Here is a 24,614-nt window from a genome sequence, read left to right on the forward strand (position 1 = left end):
GCTAAAAGCCTTGCTCAAAGGCCGTGGCAGTTTGCTGGTGCTGGGATTCAAATACACAGTCTTCCGAGCAGTAGTCTAATGCCTTAACCACATTGTTACAACACTGTGTCTTTGTGGAGTTCAGGGGCTTAGTGCACAGGGTCATGGTCATACTGGAACACTGTTGACTCTCTTAGTTCCAGTGAAGGAATGCTATAAAGACATTCTAGACTCTTGTGAGTACAACCATTAGGGGGAAAACCATGTATCAGTGAGACGTTCAGGTGTCCACAAACTTTTGAACGCTGAATTATGTTATGGTGAATATAGTACTCGTGAATTCTCAAATCAGAAGGTGCCTTTAATTTAAGTGAGAGGACAGCTCTTACAGAAGTTAAGAAATTAACATTGATATTGTGAAGCTTTCTCTTAGGAACCACTTAAGAGTGTACCATTCTGTTCAAAGAGTACCACTGAAGGAGTCTCATCTTGTAACAGTAAGATTTCTGCCATGAGAGAATCTTCATGACCAAGAACTGGGTGTATTTCTCTGTTTTTGTTCTATCAACTTTAAGAGGAACATTTAAAAAAGTGTCTGGTGCGTGAACAGCTGTTTATAGCAGCCATAGGTGACGATACAATAAAATGGTTTTGCAGACAAGCAATAATGCAATACATATAACAATAAATGGGTAATAAGTCATTGTAATCATTGACCAATCACAACGGTCTAAGAGAAATAACACGTGATGAAATGATAACTCTGTTGACCTCTGGTGAGGCCATATCACGTCACCCCATTGTGGATAATTTTCCTACAAAATGCATGCCCCCAAGAGTTTAATTCCTTACATAATGTCACTGGATGCAAAATAATGATGTTTTAGCAAAGCATGCACTGTTAGTTTCCACACAAGTAAATGAAAACATCAGACATCTTTCTTACAGTACGAGTATTGGAGCGCAGAGAGCTACTGCAGAGACTGCTTTCATATAAAGATCCCTAAATAAGCATGAAAGAAACATGACAGAGTGAACAGAAAGATAACATACACAAATACACTCTTATTGTACAAGTTATTGTCAACTTATGCACTCTCATTCACGTTTAGTGCAGCCAATGCATGTCCTAGCATGTACGGAACCGGGAGGAAACCAACACAGACACAGAGAGAAGATGCAAAACTGAATCGTTGAATCAGAGCTGCAAGATGGCAACACAAACCACTGTGCCACCATGCTGCCAGGTAAGACATTACACATAATTGGTAGTTAAGATTAATTAGTTTTGAAAGTATTTTTGATAGATAATAATACTAATATAAATAATCATTATAGTTTTTACAAACTGTACCTGTGAGCTACATGTATAATATATTTCTTTATGTCTCTTTATGTCTGGTAAGGACAAATACAGCTGCTTTGACGAGATCATGTGTTTCCTTTTCATTTTCAACAATGCAGACATAAAAGCCAAGTGCTGCATGATTCCACTGGATTTTCATAGCAATTACTCAAACATTGTGTGAAAACCGGTGAAGCAAGAAGGCTTGATGTACACCATCCATTTTAGCTCCTGTACAGTTGTTCATTTCTGCAGTTATTCAATTAGCCAATCACATTGTAATAGCACAATGCATACAATCATTAAGATACAGGTCAAGAGCTTTAGTTAATGTATGTATCCGCATGACCTTTATCTGCAGTATAGTATACATGGTGCTGCTGCTATATCTTTGGCTGATTAGATAACTGCATAAATGGGCACGTGTATTAGTATTCCTTACTAAAACATAGGTGATCTTAGTGTCCATAGGAGGAAAGTCAACATGCACAAAATGCAGCTTTTCTAACTGATGTTAATGCAACACCACAGAGAAGCTGAATACTACCGAGGCACATGACAACGAGTCAAGTGTTAGAGCCCGACACAGACAGGTTTAAACTACTAGTATCATCTGTCACACAACATGCATGGTTATTAGCTTTCCTTTGAGCCAACCCATGTATCTCACTACAGTTTAGTTAACAGAATCATCAACTAATTTTTATTAGCATCTCCTAGTGAAGGAATTTCTGAATGTGAGTTCATGCTTGATGGAAACACTCCTGCAAAATGCATTTATCAATGCATTAGCATTTATCATGCTAAAAATGACTTAAATAACAGTGTGGTATTCTCCAACATACAAAAGACCTTCCAGCACATGGTTAGTGGTGATACTAACCCGACTGGAATTCGTTCTGTAATCATTGTCGTAGCCGTTACTCTGTTGGGGGAAAAATAATGGTACAAAGGAACATGCAACATTAATGCCTTTTGCACTGTTAAAGGCAACTATATGCTTAAAAATCTTTGAGACTCTCCAGTGTGGCTAACATACAATATCAGAAGAGTTCTTCGTCTTCTTTTTCTTCTTCTTTGTGTTCTTGTGAGAATTAAACGTAGATGTATGGGATAACTACGTGGGATTGATTGTTGGGGGAAAAAACAAGAAAAATATTAGAATATGGCAAACTGTTGCTGAATTCAGGTTACACTGAAACCATTTAGTGTTTAAGACCTGGTTTAATATGTCAAGGGCACTGCAAGTCAAACATTAAATCGCAAGGAACACATGCAGCTTAAAAGGTACATTTATGAGAAACGGAAAGTAAAAGAATACTTAAGTACTAAACAACAATCGTGTGGTTCTTACCACCTTTAATAAAACAAAACAATTACAACAGATTTCTATATGTAGCTATTTGTCCCCCCAAATTAAACCAACATTAAAATACAGGTGTGAAAATGTAAGTACACCCCACTTCCACAATCATTAAGAGAGGAATTAGCAGTCAGGATTAGGTAATCATCAAGAACTTTTGTCCTTTTGGTGTTCTGGAGCACTCAAGTGTCATGTCAGGGAGAACGGACATCAGCCATGAGCTGAGAGAAGCAACTATTATTCATCAATCTGGGGCGGGTTATAAGGCCATCAACAAACAATTTGAAATGCACCAATGAACAATGAGAATTACTGTGTACAAATGAAGAACCTTCAAGACAAGTGGAAACTCTGTGTCCCAGCAGATTAAGCCCAAGGTCTGTTTACTGCTAAGAGATAATATAAACAGCAAATCAACAAAAACAGCTCATACCAACTGTCAAGCACTGTGCTGGAGGGGTGAGGACTTGGGCTTATATGTAGCTACAGGACCTGGGAAACTTTATACCTCTTTGTACAAGAATGTTATAGAGACAAATGTCTGGCAGTTTAAGCTGGGCCAAAACTGGATCAGGTCAAGGATTGGATTGGCCAAGTCGTAGTCCATTCCTCAACCCCAGTGAGATGCTGTTATGGGATCTTCAGAGAGCTGTGCATAAATGATGCCCTCAAACATCAATGAACTGAAGCAATGTTGTAAAGAAGCAAGGGCCAAAACAGCATGAAAGACTGATAAACTGCTACAGAAAACATGTACTTCAAGTTATTGTTGCTAAAAGTGGTTCTAACTTATTGAACTATAAGGTGAACTTTATTTTTCCGACCTGCTTTCTGAATGCTGGATAAATTAGTATAATCATTGTGGTTTTTGTCACCTAAAATTGTTAGACCACACCATTATTATTCAAAAACACAGAACTGAAGAAAGGGGTACTCTCTTTTCCAATCTCCTCAGGATGTGTTTTAGTAGAACTACAAATAAAGTCCAAAGTTTTACTATATTATTCAAAAACAATGTTCATGTATGTGTGTCTATACGTGATGGTCATTTGCCAGACCTGATCAATGCTAATGTTTTAAAGTTACAACTGTGTAGTCTTCCTCATAGCACTAGCTAAAGTACCAAGTAAAAACCTGCTTATATTATACAGCTTACTAAGAAAGAACAAAAAACAAGGCACAACACAAAGAAGAAACACAAAAGAAACCAGACAGACAGACACTTTATTCATCCCAATGGGAAATTTACGAAAAATACCAATTCCCTCGTTCTATAAAATGTTCACTTTTGTTCAACCATGCAACTTGTTGAATATTTAACCATGCAGCTAAAGTCACTACCACACTGTAACCCAGGAGTGCTTAGCTTTTCTGAAGACACTGATGTTAATTTAAGACCTGGAATTGAGCTGTTTAGTTATAACAGATGTGTTCTAGTAGGTTAAGGGAAAATAGGACGGGCTGAAATTGAGAACCATTGATTTACATCAGGCGGTTAGTAAATTACTAATAAAATCCTCATTCTCATACAAACAGCATTCGCATAATTCTTACCCCAGTCTGTGCACCAACTGAATCCAAATCCAACTATACACAGAAACAGGACCAGCTTTTATGGCTCAACATTCAACCATCAAACAATAAATCATAATACAATCCTCACAAAAACCACAGGTCCGTAACATGAAGAAAACGACCATGCTCATATTTTTAAACATTTTGTTCACACGAATTTCTAACAAAGGTGTCACTCCATTCATATGATGATATTTCCATCTGGCAGGGCAGAATGGCAATGCACACCTCTGTGGCTGGTGTGATACAGGTGGCTGTGAATTTAACACTTGCAGTGGAAGCTGAACCATCTAGACAGTGTACCCGTGTTATTTAAAATAAATAAATAAATAATACTGTCCACTTACCCGTACATTGCTCCTGCTCCCCAACGACATACATTCTTCATCATCTGACACCTGTAAAGATATGCAGGTCAAAAAATAATTAGACAACTCTAATCCAATATTCTGTGTTTTTTTTGCATATAATATGGCTGTGCAGTGCAGGCTGCATCACAGCTAGGTAAAAAATGAATATCATCAAGAGCGATTAATCCATAGATCTACTGAATGGTATTGGCAGACCCTCTGAGTTCATGCACTCATGTCCATGTAAAATGTTTATGATGCCAAAATCTGCATGATGTGTCATGAGAACAGGCGCCTAATGTTTTCCATAATGATTAGAAACCCATATGACACCTCACATGACAGATTTATTCAAACAAATAGTATTTGTATAGTTTGTGCTGCTGCAGTAAGGCTTGCTTATGTTCTATAAAGCATCCAAAAGAATTCGCCAGTCTGCTATAAAAAAAAAAAAAGAGCCAGGTAAACATAAAAAGGACAGAAAGCATAATTAAGGATCAGCAGGCGAGGAAACAGAAGAGAAAAATATACAAACCGAAACATGTCTCTGTGAGTGGCGTGTATACCGCTCACTGTCCTCCTGTTAGGACCAAAAAAGGGGAAAGAATAGAGAGAGAAAAGCAAAGAGTAAAGGAAATGCAAAGAGAAAGGGAACCAAATTCAACCCAATTTTTATTTTTATTTTTATTATTAATATTTATTCCCTAAATCTCTGTATTTAGTATTTTTTTTGCTATATTTTGTTAAATTGTGTAATATTTTTTGTTATATTTTTGTACCCTTATATTCGGGTATTTTAGTATTTTTTTGTCATATTCCTTCTTATTTTATCTATTACCTGTGCTTGTGGATACTGCTGGAAGCTGTAAATTTCCTTTTAGGATGAGTAAAGTATCTATCTATCTATCTATCTATCTATCTATCTATCTATCTATCTATCTATCTATCTTCAGTTCAAACTCAAACAGACTTTCATCTCTAAACTGGGTGTTTAATCAGGATCAGGTGAACAGTGTAGGACTTACAGCTCTTTTTTATCCGTGGTCACCCTCTTTAGTGACTGTAACTGATCAAACTAACGATCATAAATTGAATTATTTCGGTACGTGGTTGAAAATCCTCTGAGGTAAAAGAATGGCTGAAGTCTGGAACACAAAGACATCTCCAGATGTTGGATTTCTTCCCTGGTGATGCTTCATAGCCTTTTACTGCAGCTGTCCTCACTTCCTACTTGTAAATTGTGCCTTCAGTTTTGCAATTGTCCAGTTGCTTTAATCCCTTAAATGGAGTAGTGGCACAAATATGCTCTACAATATATTACTGTGGTAGACACCAAAAATATTTATGGACCTGACTTTACAACATTAAAAGTAATGTCAATTAAACAGGAGTATAATAACAGTAGCTGTTAACAATGTCCCATTTTCACACCATATACTTATTTATTTAGTTATTTTTAATAGCTGATTAAACAGTTAGCTCCGAATCGTTAACATATGATATAAATACCCTCCTCTAGACATTTTTCTTTTTACTCCTATCAGTCATTACAAATAGACTACAATACTACAACTGGTACACTGTTGTATGGATTTGCAAACTAATAAAACAAGACTTTGGTAATGGATCTATAAAATCTAAAATAACTGCTATCATTTTAGAATTGTGTATATATGTATATATATATAAGCACAATTCTATTTAAAAAAAGACAGAGAAATTCAACCCCAGAGATGATCTCCACACAAACAAAATCTAGCAATACCATCCACTGTTCAATGTCCCCCCATTTGTTGTCCAGGTTTTCCAGTCCGTAGTATTTCTGAGGAAAGATTGCATATGGAAATAAAGGACAGAACAAAAAGAGAGGAAAAAAACATTGAGGAAGGAGAAAAAAACTGTTTTGAATACAAACTGAAGGCTTTCGAAGCTGTGTATACTTACATTCATGAGAAAAAGAAGATACACCTTCCTCCAGTTCTAGGTTTTTATTCATCATGGCCTAAATAACAATTGTGTGGTCCTCACTAACTTCTATAAACAACCAATTAACCATAGATGACCACAAAAAAGGCAACATATTTGAATAAGCAGTCATTGGGCGAATTGCTGATTGTATGAACATAGTTTCATAACAATAAAGCCACTTGACTTTAAAGTTGTAAAGAAGATTGGACCAAAATTTCAATTTTGTTTATTTCAAGTTACTGTTGTTAAAGGTGTTTTGTACATGGTACTGAATTATAGGGTGCATTTATTTTTTTCACCTTCTAATTTTTAAATGATGGTTTACTTTTTGGAGAAAAAAAATTGAAATCTGTCCTGGGTTTTTTGTCTCCTGAGATGATCTGTCTGTTAGTAGAAGATTGTGAGGAACACATGATTGTTATTTAGGCCTTGATAAATAAAAACATTTTGAAAACATAATTGCAGGACGGTGTATCCCCCCCCCATGACTGTAGCTGTAATATTTATAGAGTATGCACAGATTAAACTAGGCAAATATCAAAACCATGTTGTAGATGCACATCTACAGTCAACTTCAGATGTATTGGCACCTTGTAAGGGTATACGCAACAGATTATGTAAACACACAAAGATCCAAATGTTCTATTAAAATTACTTCTGGCACTAGCTAAATGTTTGGAGCATATCCTCATTTCCAAAAAAGTGTGCCAGTATATCTGGAGTTGGACCATATGGACAAGCAAGGGTCCTACCTTCTGGACCTGATATATCTACAGCACAGATGGACAGAAGGAACATCAGAAAAGCAGGATTGGAAGGTGAGCAGGAAAGCCAAAACAACAGGAGACGGAGGGGGAAAAAAAAAAACATTGACACTTTCCCATAAGAAGCACTTGGTTTACACAGAAACATTAATATTAGACAAAAATTTTGAAATGAGTCTAAAAATTGTAAGTTATATTCAAAATGACACAAACCTTTATAGGATGACTTTAGTTTACCTGACCAGTCTACAGCATTGACCGCAAGATTTGGTAGGGCAGACAGACACGCAAAATTTGCTATATTATGCCTGTTGCATAATTCAAACGTAATAATCTCTCAACCTTCTGCAACATTATGAAAGTAACATAATAGGCAACAACATACAATCATCCAGAATAAAGTCTAGCAGCTCATTTGAGGGGTTTTATAAGTACCTTTGTTGTACAGGTGTGTTTCACATCAACAGTGAGACACACATAGAAGAGCTAATGTCACAGACCAGGGATGACGCAGGGGTGGATGAAACATCCACATTTCCAGCCCAACTAAATGTCAAAATCAAACCCAAGACCCATACAAAGATCTTGGGAGATTTTAAACGGACACAAACTGGCAAACCCAATAACCCCTGGATCTCAAATAGACATTTAAGAGGGATGGATGATGGACAACAACAATCTAAAAACATAATGCCTCCACCTGTTATTTCATATAGCGCTTAAGGGTCCAGTGAAATCTACAGCTATGATGGGAGAAGCTACTCACAGGACCATGCAGCATAACAAAGCAGAGCATTATGGAAGACTGGCAAGAAGAAAACTATTATTTAAAAAAAGCTATCCTGTTAGGCAAATATTCTCAGCAAATATTTCCTGCTGTTCCCTAGAGCTCAGATGCATGGATTTCTTCCAAATATACTCCTAGTCTACGAGCCAGGGCCCAGCATACTACTGGCGAGACTACACATCTGCAGTGGGGGGGGGATTACAGATTGGCTTGTGAGTTAAAAAAACTTTTTTCCTTTGTGGTGCAGTTATTATTATTGCTGCTTCTTGGTGATTTCCAGAGACCAGTTTTGTTCTGACTCCACATTACCATGATCATTCACAAAATGACAATCCTCAGCTATTATTCCGGACATATAAACCCTCTACCTCTAGACTGTTTTCTAAAACTTCTTGCTAGAATACTGACTCCTCCACTTCCTGCAAGAATCTGGAGGAGTTAGTTGACATATTCAATTCCACTTGCACAGATATCCTTAACTCTACAGCTCCACTGAGAACCAGAAAACCAAAGGTCATCAGCAACTTATTCAAAATGCTGCCGCTAGACTTCTTTCTGGTACAAGAATAGGAGACTGTATGTCAGATGTGACATCTATACACTGGATTTTAAAATGTCAACAATTTTTTTCTCCTTGGCATACGACCGTGTCCCATAGTATTTTACGTCATGTGTCCATTTACGTCATTTACGCCTTGTTTATTTTATTATCTTTTAGTGTGTCTTGTTTTTTGTCACCCTGTCTTTTACTGTAATGTTGATGTGCCTTTTTAATCTCAATTCCTCTCGGCTATACAGCACTTTGGTCAGCTTCAGCCGATTTAAGCGTGCCCTAGAAATAAACTGAAATGAATTGAGCGGTTTGCCATATGGCCAGTCCATGTCAAGTCCCCCAAATTCCAAAGGTTGGCTGTATCATGGTCTCCAAATTACTTGAAACTTGTTCTAGGCTAAGACTGATATTTAAAACTGAAAATTAAACAGTACTTCTGATCTGATACAAACTAGCTGGGTTGACATGGGAGAAGAATTGTATCTCATACAAATAAAGCTTTTTTTTTCCTTTTGCTTTTTGTTGGCTTTTATTTCAATGATCCAACAATGCTGTGCTCTTTGTGCTATTCTGTTCTGAGCTGAGTTACTTCTCAGAGATGCCAAATGTCAAAGCATTATCTGTCTCATCCTCAGAAATACAAAAATGCAATACTCACATTAAAACTTTAAAATGAATTATAATTGAAAATTAACGGTAAGTGAATATTACATTGCTGATTGCATGAGTTATAATTATATGTATATAATTATTCATTATAAACCCGTCCTCACCTCTTTTTGTTGTCTCTCCAGCTCCTTCATGCGGATCTCACGGGCCTCTGCCCTGGCGGCCCTCTTGGCTGCAAGTCGGGCCTCAGCCTGAAGGAAAGAGAAATTGATTTATTATAATCAGTCAACACTTAACACCTTAAAACAAAACCAAAATTTTTTTTAAAAAAGCTGTATGAATTTTCATATTCTTACATACATAATTTTGCAATTCTGTGAAAATAAAATCTAGAGAAAACTACAAAAAAATAAATACAATAAAATGATTTATTAGAATTAAAACCTGATATTCAACGTTTACACAGTTCCCTAAGAAATTTGGTCGGGAAGGTCAGTTTAATTGTTTGTGCTATACAGCATATGAGACAAGAGTTTTAATTTTCATCTTTTATTTCCTTACAACATACAGATTAGACTTTAAGTATATGAATGTAAATAACACTTAATATTTGGTTGCAGAGTCAATTCAAATCAATTCAATGTTTTTGTATATCGCTTTTAACAATGGATGTTGTCTCAAATCAGCTTAACAGAAGTATAGAAACATACAAACGTGGACAAAATTGTTGGTACCCTTCCTTTAAGGAAAAAAACCCCCACAATGGTCACTGAAATAACTTATAAAATACTAATAAAAAGTTACTGAAAATTGAGTAATGAAACTCAGACATCATTTTTCAACAGAAATATTAAAAAAAACAACAACAAAAAAAAAAAACTCATGAAACGGTATTGACGGTATTCTTAACTTAATATTTTGTTGCACAAACTTTTGAGGCAATCCCTGTTGAACCACAACTCAAAAGCAGTCTCTGATTTTCATTAGTCAGTTTTCGTTTGGAAGGGTACCAACAGTTTTGTCCATGTGCGAATTATAAATATTACTGTTTTATTTAAAGTTAAGTTACTATTTATCTCTAACATTTATCCCTAATAAACATGCCTGAGGCGACTGTGGCAAGGAAAAACTCCTTGAGATGAAACCTTGAGAGTAACCAGGCTCAGAAGGGAACCTCATCCACATCTGGGTGATATCCCTTGCTTGCAATAACTGCATCAAGCCTGCCACTGACTGATCTCAGCAAATTGTTGGCTTCTTCTTTTTTTTTAATGCTTTGTTTGTGTATTTTGTTTATATTGTGTGTTTCAGGGGAGGTTCTCCCTTCAGTTCAGGAAGTGAAATGCTGCTCAGTTGGGTTACGGTCTGCTGCTCGACTTGTCCAGTCTAAAACATTTTCCCCTGATGAAGTCGTGTTGAGTTGACAGTGTGTTTTGAATCATTGTCTTGCTGCATGATGTTCCCAATTAAATTTGATGCATTTCTCAGTAAATTGTCAGTCAAAATGTTTCTGTAATCTGAATTTATTCGGCTGATATCGCACTCAGCTTCATCATCGATACGGATTAGTGAGAACGTCCCGGAAGCAGCTATATAAGCCTAAGCCATGAAACTACTACCACCATGCTTGACCGATGAGCTTGTATGTTTTGGATGGCTGGGTCGATGGTCTGTACCAAAAAGGGTCATCTCCGTTCCAGAACTTTTATCTATCATCTTATTTCTTTGTGAATTCCAGTCTGCCCTTCTGATTCCAACTGCTCATGAGATGATTGCATTATGTGGTATAGCCTCTATATTTCTGCTTTATAAGTCTTAACTGAACGGTGGATTGTAAGACCCTCACTTTGTCCTGTGGAGGAAGTTGGTGATGCCACTGACTTGTTTAGTCAATGCAGACACCTGGTGGCAAGATCCACTCCCAAGACCAGATAAAATGGAAGGGTTGAGTCAGGAAGGGTATGAGGTGTAAAACCCGTGCCAGCACATCAAAAATGTGTGGATCAGGTGATCCGCTGTGGCGACCCCTAACAGGGAGCAGGCGAAGGATAACAATAATGCGTGCAACAACAAATCTTTGCTATGACTTTGACCCTTTGTGGATCAATTCCAAAATCTAATCAGTACATTTGCCAGTTTAATAATGATGAGAGATCATGCTCATGAGAATCTCAAACAGGTGGATGGACAGACAGAAGGACAATACCGACAATATAATGCTTCCACAACCTAGAGTTGGAGCCATAAAAAAAAAAAAAAAAAACACTATGAAAACATGACAATGCTTTTTCTTTATAGATTTTCTTCAAAACTGTGCTAAAAAAAACCCCCAAGAAACTACACACAACAAATTAGTGAACTCATTTTACCATAACAGGAAGTTAGATAGCTGAGTCATTTATCACACCCTTCCTGTACTATTCATAGAAAATGAGCTGATGTGAAAAGACCTCATTCAAGACCAACTCAGTTACATACAGAATCACCATTAAAGCACAAACATGCACACAAAACAGAGTATGCGTCAATGAACTCTATTTGGTCCTTATTATATTTTCAATAATATATTCACCATTTAAATACTCAAACATATCGTTTTCACCCACACACAGACAATTTTATTTGAAATATTAATGTGATGTTATACTCCTTACAAACATCATTGTACAGTATATTCTGATAAATGCAAAAAGGTGTGCTTCCAAAAGTTTGGGTCATTTGTGTTGCCCCATTTCCTCAAAAAAAAATTTTTCTCTGTGTTCATGTATTAATAAATGAATTATGTTATTATTTTATGTTGATAAATGGCAATCGCCTTTTAATTGCCAGGCCTGGCAATTAAAAGGCGATATATATATTACATGCACATACACACAATTTTCTTCCAAGTGCGCCATGTATTTACGACAGAACAGACCATTCAAGAGCGCCAATCTTTTGTCATAATTAAATGACTATTCATATTTGTCTTAATTTATGGGTTTGTACTTTTTTTTTATATCCTTTAACGATTTGTAATAATATGGAGTGACTGGTTTTATGAAATATTCTCAATGATGCTCTTAGTCCCTGACTTGGTGAACTAGCATAAGGATGTGTTTTTGATTGAGACCTCAAAGCACTTTTATACATCACTCTTGATAAGGGTGTTTGCTAAATGCTGTAAACATAAATAAATAAGTAGTTTAAACTTGACACCAGAACCAGTATATAAAAGTGCAGTAATTCTTACAAATGATATGTAAAGCCAATCAATCAAGGTATACTCTGGTTAGTCTTTTACTGTGCAGATTTTCACGCACTCAGGAGAAGGATACAAATGTCATATTAAACTTTTCATAAATAGCAATAGTGATTTACAAATAAATCCACTCCTATCAAGCTTGATAAAAGAGGCCTAATGGAAGGCACTACTAGCTTGTGTACGAACGATTGTATGCTGTATCATTCACAAAGGAGGCACAAACCAACTTCCAGGGATGAACGAACAAAGAGACAACAAGAAAGAATCTGGTGAATCAGTTGGAGGCATCATTTACCAAAGTGTGTATGCTCACATTAAGAGTCTTTCATGGCAAAGGGTGTTGTGCAAGAAGCCTGTGCTCCAAGACCAGCATGAAGCCAGAGTGAAGTTGAACTGTTTGGCTATAATAATAATACTAATAAAAAAAAAAAATAATAATGATAATGCATTCTGTGTGGAGGAAAAAGGGTGAGGCTTTCAAACTTAAGAACACCATCCCAAATGTGATGCCTGAAAATTATGTTGTGGGGCTATTTCAGTTTAGAAATACTGAAGCAAGACATAAGCAGAAAGCTAAAACTGAACTGGGTCTTCCAGCAAGGCAAGGATCCTAAGCAAAAAGAAATACTAAATAAAATATTGTAAGGAAATGGCTTGAAGACAACAAAGTGAACGTAGTAGAGTGGCCTAAATTCCACACACAACTTGTGGACTGAACTGAAAAACATCTGAGCAAGGAGGACTAACAACTTGACCACCAGGTCTGTCAGGAGGAAACCGGCGAAAATGGCATTGTGGGAAGCTGGTGGAATGCCACAACAAGAGAGTGATTCATGGTTAAGAAATTAAAAAGGAAACACCAGAAAATACTGTATGTATGTATGTATGTATGTAAACCTCTGACCCACTGAAAAGCTTACTTATCTATTTTTTAATTGCATTATTTTTTAAATGGAAATAAAGCAGATTCCTAGTTATCCTAACAGAAGAACTGTGTGGCAGTCATGGAGCTGCGAGTCTGAATGTCTGTAGCCTATGTCTGTATACACTTTTAGCCTTAACTGTACATGTGCGGCTTCTTTGACGCTCCTTTGGTGGCAGGCCACGCTCTCTAGTACAGGTTAGGACATCGAAGAACTGAACTGGATTCACCACAGTATTGATTATCAGGTAAAATGCACTAGGTATTATCTTTGGGGGTATGGTTTAATTGTTCACTTAGAGTGTATGTGTGTGTGTGTGTGTGTGTGTGTGAGAGAGAGAGAGATGGCTTAACAGCAGTAAAAAAAAATTAACACTAGGACAAGTGAAGGTGTAATGCTCAAGATTTTTATCCTGAAATAATTATCAAAGAAAAAAGAAAAGATTATTTTGAGTTAGAATCTATAAAATTCTGTAAATCCTCTATGGCTCTGAAAAGTATTTTTCCCCATAATTGCAACTTCATTAATTTATTTCCATTAAAAAGAACATGTTTAATAATTTAGATAACTTTATATTGCACATGCAGTCCATCTGTGATTCTTGGGCAAATGAGGACACAGACAGGTCAGAGACATAGAAATAGTTCTCTTAAATAGTGGCAAATTCATGGAAAGCAAACATCAGTCAGGGAAACCTCACAAATGCAGAGCAGATCAACTGAAACAGCTGGTTGAACAAATTGCTGAAGAATGTAAACTATTAGTGTTATTCGGTGCTGCTATGTGTTTAGTTGTTGCTTTCTTCTTTGACTGGAAAATTAGCTGCTGCTGATTATCCTTATTTGGACATTTTCAGCGAGATCCACACGGATAGCTTTGACTTCACTACGGCATTCAAACTTACATCATCTTTTAGCACGATAAAAGCCCTCCAACTTAGACTAAACAGTAGAACCTGATATAAATGTTTATCACCACTTCAGATTTGTTTTATTTAGAGTAGAGTCTCAATTTTGCTGAAAATAACAACCACGATCCTGGATACAAGCCTTGGCAGCATTTCAGCTGGGGTTCCCTGAAAAGTGACACTCTTAGATGTTTGTTAATTGCTTCTGTAATTACAGTCTTTAATTAAATTGAATCTTTAAAGTGTTTCATTTTTGCAAAATGGTCAAAATGGGATATACATATGACCCTAAAAATGTAAATGTTATGTAGAAATTCTAGGCCTCGCGCTGAGCCTCATATCACAGCTGCCAGTGCTGACAGCTGACAGGGTAAGGGCCTTCTATTTTTACAACTCTTGTTACAGAATCAGTGTTGGACTCCAAGCACTTAATGGCAGCCCTGGTCTCAACCTATCCTACCAAACACATTTCAGTCACATTAAAATTGTGTGGAACCTTTAGTAACATTTCTTATCCTGTCCTACTATCAAGACTTTCTGAAATCCAAAACTACACACACACCTCTTTACTCTAGACTACTTTGGGTAAACATTCAAACATAGATTTTAGCAAATGGTGTATGAAGGGGTTGTAGACAACATTAGAACCAAGCTAGACTGCAAGCAATACCCTATACAAGATATACTCTATCGGACTGATGTAATGTAGTACCCTAATATATTATGTAGTAATCATTAATATGCTATTTTTAAATAAATGAAATGAAATGTATGGGATAGTTTGTTTCTGAATGGTACCATAACTATGTCTGTGTGTTGTTTTAGTCTGGTGATACTGTGTGCACATGCATGCATGCATGCGTGTGTGTGTGTGTGTGTGTGTGTATGCATGCAACACTAAAAAAGTGGTGCAACAGAGAAGCACTGCCCAACTGTCAAGAACTCACAAGTTCAAATGCAGAAGGCCAGGAGTCCAAAACAGCATGACCGATACAACATTATCGTTGGTCACCAAGAGCACATGCAGTGCATAGCTCAAAGAGTAAGATGTACATGCAGGGTTTAGTTTTATATGGTAAGTTGGGTGACATGATCAACATCTGAACAGACATCTTGGCATAATTTTTCCTTGTACATTCATTTATAAATATATTGGGCTAAATATATTTACCATTTTCATACAGTGGATTCATTCAGTGTTCAAGAAACACCGGCATAATACCCATATGCAATATCAATAACAAATACATTTATTATGCTATCAGTAATACAAGATCATATAAGCCAGGCCTAAATCAAGAATGGCCTTTCCACAATAACTGGACAATTGAACTGGATGGTGCTACATAAAACACTAGGCGGTCAGCTGTGCTGTTTAAGATCGTGTAACATGTACAGTACTTTCTCTACACCTGAAATGAGTATTTTATGTAAAACTGTGTAAACCCAGCATGTGTGTTACCATCTGTTACACAACACCTGTGGCTGTATGTCAGCTTTGTGCTGACCTGTGTCCGCCTGGGGATCCTCACAAGCTCGCACAAGAAACTAACACAAGAATAACTATTATGTACAATAAATCCAACAAAATAAAGATAGTAAAAAAAAAATAAAAATACCAATGGCTTGTAAATTATTGAGTGCTACTAAATTAGGGGGCAGAACATGAGTACTAAAAAAAAAAAAAAAAAAAAAAAAAAAAAAACCCCAAACCCCTGAGTGACCACAGAAGCAGTCAAGATACAACCAGTCGTATGTGTCTGGGTTATTTTTAAAACTATAACCTAAATAAATAAATACATACATACATACATACCTCTCGTGCTATAACATTCAGGGCATCTTCCTCTGGAGTAACCGCGTTTCTATTAGGAGTTCTTTTGCGTCCCGGCCCCTGAGAAGCCATCGGACGTCGGTTGTTTTCACTTTATACTCAGTTTAAGAATGGAAAAAGGTAGTCCTTCATGAAAACCGCCGCATTTCCAAACACAGATTCTTTAAGTGTAAGAAAAAGCTCCCCAAAAAAAATGTAGAACTTTTCGAGAGTTTCCGGTGCGGAAGAGACGCGCGTGTATCCGCTCTGCGCACGCTTCCTTTTCTGGAGGTAATTGTCAAAAATGAATACCGACGAATAATTAGGCAAAAACCCTAAAGTTTAAAACGATCTTTCAACAGAGTCGAGCTACCACGTCCACATGATCGTACCCACGAGCCGACCCGTCCCACTCCGTTCATTTAACTCCGAATAAAGCTACAGTAGAGTCTGCGACGTTCAGTTTCGTCAGTTTCCTTCCTCTGTAACAGAAAAGCGTGGTGAGGTTATGTCCCACACACCCCTCCAGCACCCCCTCCCCCTCCTCACTACTTTTGATACGTGTGCTAAAAACAGCTACCTTATCATTACTCTTCCCATGTCACATGGCCGTCACTTACATAACATTAAAGCATGGCAACAAAAAAAATAAAAATGAAAAAGACCGTGCTTTTCACATGCACATGGCGAGCATTAAAGTTAAAGTTGTATTTTTAATGTTCTTATTTATTTTACCCTACCAACATCTCCCATCTCAGGTTGCTGCAGGTTATATAGATTCACGTTTTTCTTTCTCTCTCTCTCTCTCTCTCTCTCTCTCTCTCTCTCTCTCTCTCTTAAACGTTAGAAGGACATTGGATAAAGCAATTAAAATGAAGGTGAGGGTTTTGTCTGATGACCCACCCTGATGCCTCCTGACATCTAGTGGTAAATTGGAACCAATTGAGAAAACATTCTGGTTTTTTATTAAATCAGCAAATTGCTTCACTATTACTAAGCAAGTCTGACGGTAAGCTTGGACATTGGTATCTCCAGCTAGACTGTGACCCAACATGAATGAGACTGGATTTGATACTTTCATATTTGTTGAAACTCCATCTTCACCAGGTGCATTTGTCTTGTCTTGTGTTCTACAGTGTTCATTTTAATTGCTATAAATTTGAAACTATGGAACATTTCTAAACAGGCTACCTTACAAAATGCTTTTCTGTGTGTATTTCACAGAATTTTATATGTTAGATTATATAAGGAGCATCTGGTTTCTATTTTAATGAGATGACTCTAATCATAATAACTAAAGATTTTTGCTTAAAGCAAAGCTGCCATCCTTGGGCCCTGTATCATAACTGCCCCCTACATTCTAACCCCAACTTCCTCAATTGGGATATGCAAAGAAAAGTGCTGTAATGTATATGTGGTGATATTAAAGGCTTTGTGGCCTCAGTTCTAAAGCTTAAGTTGAGCTGAGCCTAAAGCTTCTAAATTGCAACGTAATGAAAAGATTTATAGGTAATTGTGGTGTACGGTGGCAGCCAGTATGAACTGGGAATTCAAATGCTGAAAAGATATCAAATATTAAAACTGTAAATCAGTTTTTATTCATATAAAAATTTATTTTATTCAGTATAAAAAAGGGGCAACAAAGCAAAGTAAGTAAAAGAAAAACCAGTCAAACCCACATGTATAACATTGGCCTTTTACACATTTCTTTATTTGATGCACCAACGCAGCCAAAGAGGAATGTGTCTATGTGTTCTTTCTTTCTGGTATTCTTGTTCAGGTTTTCATACACTACAAGACATTTCAAGATGGTTAAAATTGGAAATGAAAGTTCAGGTGCTGCTTTAAAACTTGCAGAAATTCAACTTGAAGATAACCTTTGTTTCAACTCACAAATAGTGAAGACTTAGTTATGTTTAATTTTTGAATATTGATAAACTCGAGTGGGGTGCACAGTGACTTGGTGTTCAGCATGTTTGCCTAACACCACTGGGGATGGGGATTCGATTCATGCCTTCACTATGTGTGCATGTTCTCCATGTGCTCTGGGTACTCCAATTTCCTCTCACAGTCCAAAGACGTGTTGTAGGCTGATTGGCATCTCTAAATTGTCCATAGTGTGTGAACAGGTAGGTGTGCTTGTGATTGTTCCCTGTGATAGACTGGCATCCTGTTCAAAGTGTGCCCTTCCTTGTTCTCTGAGACTTCTGGGATATGTGGTGTAGAGAATGGATGGATGGAAGGGAGGAAAAACTTGAGTTCAATATTCAAGATGTGTCCTGACAACTGGAGTTAAAGTGAAAAAATAAGTTCACATAAGGTAATTGGGATGTTATGTTTTACAGTGTATGCAAGCAGTAACATATGAAAATTGTTATAAATGTTTTTGTTACCGATACCTGGAATAGCCTTCCTGTTAATGTTTGTGACTTATAGGTTTTAAAAAGATGAAAACCAAACAAATATTAAAGACATACATACATCCCATAACCCTGTACTCCAGTACATTTAATTAAATGCCTATTATCATCTAGTGCTTGCTAATATTATAAACAGCAGCTACGCTAATTCCTTTCCACTTGTTTCCCCTTTTCTACCCATCCTGAAGCATCTAGAGATCCAGCTCCAGCTCCAGCTGGATACTGCTTTGTGCAGATCTGGTTATTTAAAGCAACGATGCCAACCCTATGTGGACTTTGAGGACGACAACAACCTCCTAATTAATACACACAATAACATTCTACATATTCTGTATCTGCATCACACAACTGCAACTGAATGTACATGACTGTAGAAAGGACATTGTTCATAATCACACTCTCTGGTGACACCCAAATGAGGATGGGGTCCCTTTTAAGTCTGGTTCCTCTCAAGGTTTCTTTTTCAAACCATCTAAGGGAGTTTTTCCTTGCCACAGTCGCCTCAGGCTTCCTTGCTAGGGATGATTTTGTCTAACATCTAGGACTTTTGCACTGTTTCTTTTGTTTCTTATGTTCTGTAAAGCTGCTTTGAGACAATGCCCATTGTTAAAAGTGCAATACAAATAAAATTGAATTGAATTTGTTTAGTCAGCCTAAATAGCTTTTTTGATAGATAAAGGTGCAGAGATTGATATAGATGTATGATAGAGTTTGTATACATATAGTTTTTTTTACAGATAGTTTGGTAAAACAGATGTTTTAAGCTGTATATGAGTTGAAAGGTGGACAGACAGTTCACAGGTGTGAATATACACAAGCCACTGTGTAACCCACATGGTGGTTGTATTACCATTCACCCTCTGATAGCTTATGTAAAATACTTTCCCTTGTAATACTGTACAATGCAAATTCAACAAGTAGCTCACATAATTCACATTCCCCTTCTGGCTGGCATTTATAACCGAAAAAATAAAGGGCATTAATAACGTAAGCAATAAACATAAATAATGCCTGTGTTGTATCTCAGTAAAATGATGAAAGAATTATAAAATGCTAAAGACATACATCCACTGCAGTACCTGATTGAATTTATGGTCTTTTATTATGTGCAACACCTACTTTGAATAAAAGAGTGGAGCTCTTTTTAGGTCTGGAATAATTAAGGCTACAGCAGGGGGCAGAGCACCCCAGTTATACACCAGCCTTCCTGTTAGTGTTCTTGAATGGGACAAGGGGTGCAGCATATAGAGTTCAAGTTTCTTGCAAATCCATGCAAAATCATGATGTTACAGTTTTTTGAGTAAAGCACCACCTCATTGGAATTGATTGGCCATGTTGTTTACAAACATCAAACACCAAAACTGTGAAGAAAGGACAAAAACTAGGACAAGTACTCAAGTTTTGCATATTTTGTGAATTGAATAAGTGGGCAGAGTTAAATTCTCCAACTGCACATGTGAAGTCTGGAAAATGACTAGAAACTGTCCAGTTTAGGTAAGCCTCAGATTTCTGTTCTTGGCTGACAAGAGTGGAAACCAGTGTGCTTTTTGGCTGTTGTAGCTCATCCACCTCTGAGATGCTTTTCTGTTCAACCTGGTTGTAAAGAGTGATTATATGCGTTACAATATCTTTCCTGGCCGCTCAAACCAATTTGTCCATTATCCTCTGACCTCACTTATCAGTAAGGTGTTTCCACACACAGAACTGTCACTCACTCATTTTTTCTTTGCACCATTCTGTATAATCAGAACAGCAGTCAAAAGTCAAAAAGTCACAGAGATCAGACTTTTACTTCATTCTGATGTTCAATATGGCAGGGTTGCGTCTCCTTGCTTGTACTGCTTGACTTGCTCCTGGCTCAGGTATTATGTGTGTGATCCTGACACCTGATCCTGATCCTTCCTGATGCCATACTTCTGGTTGGAGCCTTATTACCTGGAAACACTGCTGATGATTATAACCCACATAGATAGCTTGAAGACCAATGGAATTACTGTGGATGGTACTACTTAGAAACCATAAAGATGACTTAGGGCTATTTCTACTTGCTACAGATAGAAATCACTCTGATGCTCATATTCATAAGTTGCTTGCAAGTAAGTTGCTCATAAGCTCACAAGATCTTGGTTACAAAATTGCACTTTTTGACCATACACCGATCAGGCATAACATTAAGAATACATTATGAATGGACTAATATTGTGTTGGTCCCCCTTTTGCTGTCAAAACAGCCCTGTCGAGGCATGGACTCCACTAGATCCCTGAAGGTATGCTGTGGTATCTGGCACCAAGATGTTAGCAGCAGATCCTTTAAGTCAGGTGGGGCCTCCATGGATCGGACTTGTTTATCCATATCTGGGGAATTTGGAGGACAAGTCAACACCTCAAACTGGTTGTTGTGCTCATCAAACCATTCCTGAACCATTTTTGCTTTGTGGCACGGTGCATTTTCCTGCTGAAAGAGACCACAGCCATCAGGGAATACCGTTTCCATGAAAGAGTGTACAGTACATGGTCTGCAACAATGCTTAGGTAGGTGGTACGTGTCAAAGTAACAGCCACATGGATGGCAGGAACCAAGGTTTCCCAGCAGAACATTGCCCAAAGCATGACACTGCCTCCATTAGCTTGCCTTCTTCCCATAGTGCATCCTGGAGCCATGTGTTCTCCAGGTAAGCGAAGCACATGCACCCGGCCATCCACGTGATGTAAAAGAAAATGACCTCATTTTGGCGCAGCCTAAACTGCTGGACAGATGGAAGTTTATCGTTGTTTCAATGACTCAACTTGTTTCAACTTTCTCAGGTACTGTGGCTGAAAACAAACCCAAATGATCTGCCACAATACTCGACAGTTAATATGAGGTGGTGATAAGCTGCATTTGATTTTTGCCAAACATGGCGCTGTGCAATGAAGACCAAACATCTCCACCTTGGTCTCATCAGTCCAAAGATTATTGCTCCAGAACTTTTCTGCTTTGTTCAGAAGCAATTTTGCAAACCTAATCCATATTCTTTAAGGGGCTTTAACAATGAAAGCCATACTTGTTCAGTCTTTTTCTGTGCGGTCATGAACATTTTAGCTGCCAGAATCCTTTAAGCCACAGTTTTTTCTTTATATCTCTGAACACTAAACTGATCATCTCTGACCTTGGTCCACTCTGTCTTGGCAACTGTCTTAAAGGCTCTCAATTCATTTCAATTCTATTATATTTATATAGCGCTTGTAACAAAGGGCATTTTCACAAAGCAACTTTAACGTAATGTTTAATGTTATTTAAAAAGTGTAGTGAGCGTGACAGAAATTGTGTGCTTGAGAAAGGATGGTGATGTTCCTAAATCACTATATATATTAAACAAAAAAAAAGGACAGTGGATTAAAGGGGCTTCATATCATATACCCATACTCTATGGGATCATACACTAAAGGGAATTCATACAAGTGATATGCATATGCTGGATGGTCTTTTAGCACTATATTTACAGATTTGTAAGAGACTTTGTTGAGCATGAGCCATGATCACTAAAATATCTCACTCGTATCTAAAGGTGCTGATTTTGCAAAAATTAGATGACTATATGAGCACTGAGGTACTTTAAATATGTTGTAGCCTGGAATATTCATTCTTATTTGACAGAAGTTGACTACAGGCAGATGACTTGTGACTTGTAAGCATTATCACAGAGCATAAAATCTTTGTCCTTCATTCTGATTTTCATCATTTCATGCAGTTGTTTACACTACAGTGCCATCAGCTTGCATAGCTTAGATGTCATGGGGTATACATTGTTTTATTTCTGTGTACAGCAAGTGTGCGTGTGTGTATATATACCCTGCATTTATTTATGAAATTCAGCTTCGTCTCAGACATACCATTTTAAATATGCGTGGATAACTACACAAGTTAGTTTGATAATATTTACACAGAATGATTACGTGTAATTGAATAGAGACTGCTGCAGTGTTACTTCAAATTATTAGGTTCTGTCTTATGTGTTTACGTATATAATATATAAACCTATTGAGTATTAACTTGTGTATTAATCATATTACATTCTGGCTTAAGCTTAATCAGTGCTTGATGTGTAGAACACACAAATAATATCCCCTACCCTTTTCAGCCTCTATTGTGAACATCAGTACACCACAAATTTCATAATGTATTCTAAAAAAGAAAATATTGAGAGCACTAGTCACTAGTTTCAGTGGATTGAAAGAAAACGAAGAGAGATTGCTCTTCCTCCTGAAGGTATTGTTTTTATTCCTCTCTGTGTACAACTTAATTCCCCTTTGATGTAACATTACCTTGATTAGTGCCATTCATTTCTATAAGCAATATACTTTAACAAATTACACCTACTGCTCATAATTTCATTACGTGTCTACATGGCAAAAATAATTGCTTTGTTGGTTTCCATCTATATTCCCACTTCAGAAAAAAAGACCTTCCATAGCTAGAAGTGTGAAGATGTGCTTTTTGGATGATTAGGGAGGAATGCTTCGTGGTCACATGTGCATGTTAGTCATGCCCTCATGGGCATATAAACGTTTCAACAATATCATTTCCCAACAAAGAGAAGCTCTACTCTTATGAACTCCCCACTTTGCTAGGGTTCCAAGATCATGGCACTACAATGAAGGACATCTGAAGTCATTCTTCAACACAAGTTTTTTCTTCTGATAGACTACATGACAGAGCTCCACATTTTACATCTATTCTTCCAGCACAGTACTAGGAGAACAGGCAACAAACCCTGAGAAGTGGACTAAATACATGTGAGTGGCAAACTACTGGGTTTCTTCTACCCATCAGGATTTACAGATTGTTTGTTTTAATATTAACAGTCATATTAAATAAAACTAGAGTTACATTTAAGAATGTTTCACAGATAATTTGCCCTTAAATATTTTGGCAGGTAACCTTAAGATTTCTGTGCATTTTAAGAGTGTTTGGATATTTTACCAAATTTCTCCCTCACATTTTATTGGCTTTTGTTGTCCTCTGTTGTATTTTTCCCCCTCACAGTGAATATTTGGTTATTTTCCTCATCATTCCCTTTGAGGTAGTAGGTATTCCCTCCATGCCAGAGATTTGACTATGAAGCTCTACACCATATTGATTTCTCTTCTCTACACCATATTGATTTCTCTTCTTCTACTTTGCACTCTGATGCGACCCGAGCAGCACAAAAAGCCATCACTGGACTCAATGGAGAAAAGAGGTTTGTTACTGAAACACATAATAATAGATTAATCTCATATTTTTTTATATGAGGTGTTGCTACATGACAAATTGATTTTCAGAAAACTGAAACTGCTTACTTTTCAGAGCTGAACACTGATTCTTTATGGTACAAAGACAGGAATTCGTCCAGTTGGAAGCACGAGAAAATATTGACAGACTATTGGGAAATACAGTTATGTTAAACGTTTTGGGGTGACATCCACTGATGAAGCTAAATCCCAAAAAAATAAAATAAATAATAATAAAAAATATTGTTCTTTTTTTTGTGGTCTGAAAGCACTGTACCACAGGGCCGATTTTCAAAGCCACATTTTACATTGTATTAACAGATTTGAGTCTAAATGCAATATTAAATTATTCACTGCAACATTACTCTGTCACCAATGTCATTTTATCTGATTAAAAAAAGCACTAATATACACAAACATGTACCATAGCTTTTATTTACATTAAGTTGTTTCACATTTTCTTAAAGAAAAAATGAATGGAATGTGCTAATTAATGGCTATTATATTCCTCAGTAATTATTTTCTAAATAATTACCTCAAAGCGTCATAGTAAAATTTATATTTAGTGGTATAACAGTTGTAGAGCAATTTGTTCTAGTAGTCCTCCTCCACTATCATAAAACAAAGGCTAAAAGAAAAAAAAATATTGATAATAAGGCAAACATTAACTATAAGGTCTTAAAGGCTCTACCCCACCAGACCCCGGCCCCCCCCCCCCCCAAAAAAAAAAAAACAGAGATAGATATCTCCGTCTTGACTCC

General features: G+C 37.0%; 1 protein-coding gene across 18 annotated transcripts in view; it reads right to left on the bottom strand.

Moving 5' to 3' along the window:
- Positions 1-16,688, bottom strand: part of LOC131353922 (uncharacterized) — a 30,794-nt gene extending 14,106 nt beyond the window's left edge. For 2 of the 18 annotated variants that reach the window (XM_058391041.1, XM_058391037.1), the window contains exons 1-10: positions 16,184-16,688; positions 9,458-9,544; positions 7,333-7,350; positions 6,378-6,434; positions 5,148-5,192; positions 4,610-4,660; positions 4,242-4,274; positions 2,364-2,441; positions 2,208-2,249; positions 926-982 (exon numbers count right to left, since the gene is read on the bottom strand). In XM_058391041.1, the coding sequence (XP_058247024.1) occupies positions 926-982; positions 2,208-2,249; positions 2,364-2,441; positions 4,242-4,274; positions 4,610-4,660; positions 5,148-5,192; positions 6,378-6,434; positions 7,333-7,350; positions 9,458-9,544; positions 16,184-16,273 (558 nt within the window). In that variant the 5' untranslated portion in view covers positions 16,274-16,688. The remainder of the gene's footprint in view (positions 1-925; positions 983-2,207; positions 2,250-2,363; positions 2,442-4,241; positions 4,275-4,609; positions 4,661-5,147; positions 5,193-6,377; positions 6,435-7,332; positions 7,351-9,457; positions 9,545-16,183) is intronic. The other 16 variants (XM_058391040.1, XM_058391032.1, XM_058391043.1 and 13 more) reach the window with 11 other exon arrangements.
- Between the last annotated feature and the right edge of the window lie 7,926 nt (positions 16,689-24,614).

Source organism: Hemibagrus wyckioides, linkage group LG06 (genome assembly GCF_019097595.1).
Source record: "Hemibagrus wyckioides isolate EC202008001 linkage group LG06, SWU_Hwy_1.0, whole genome shotgun sequence".
NCBI lineage: Eukaryota > Metazoa > Chordata > Actinopteri > Siluriformes > Bagridae > Hemibagrus > Hemibagrus wyckioides.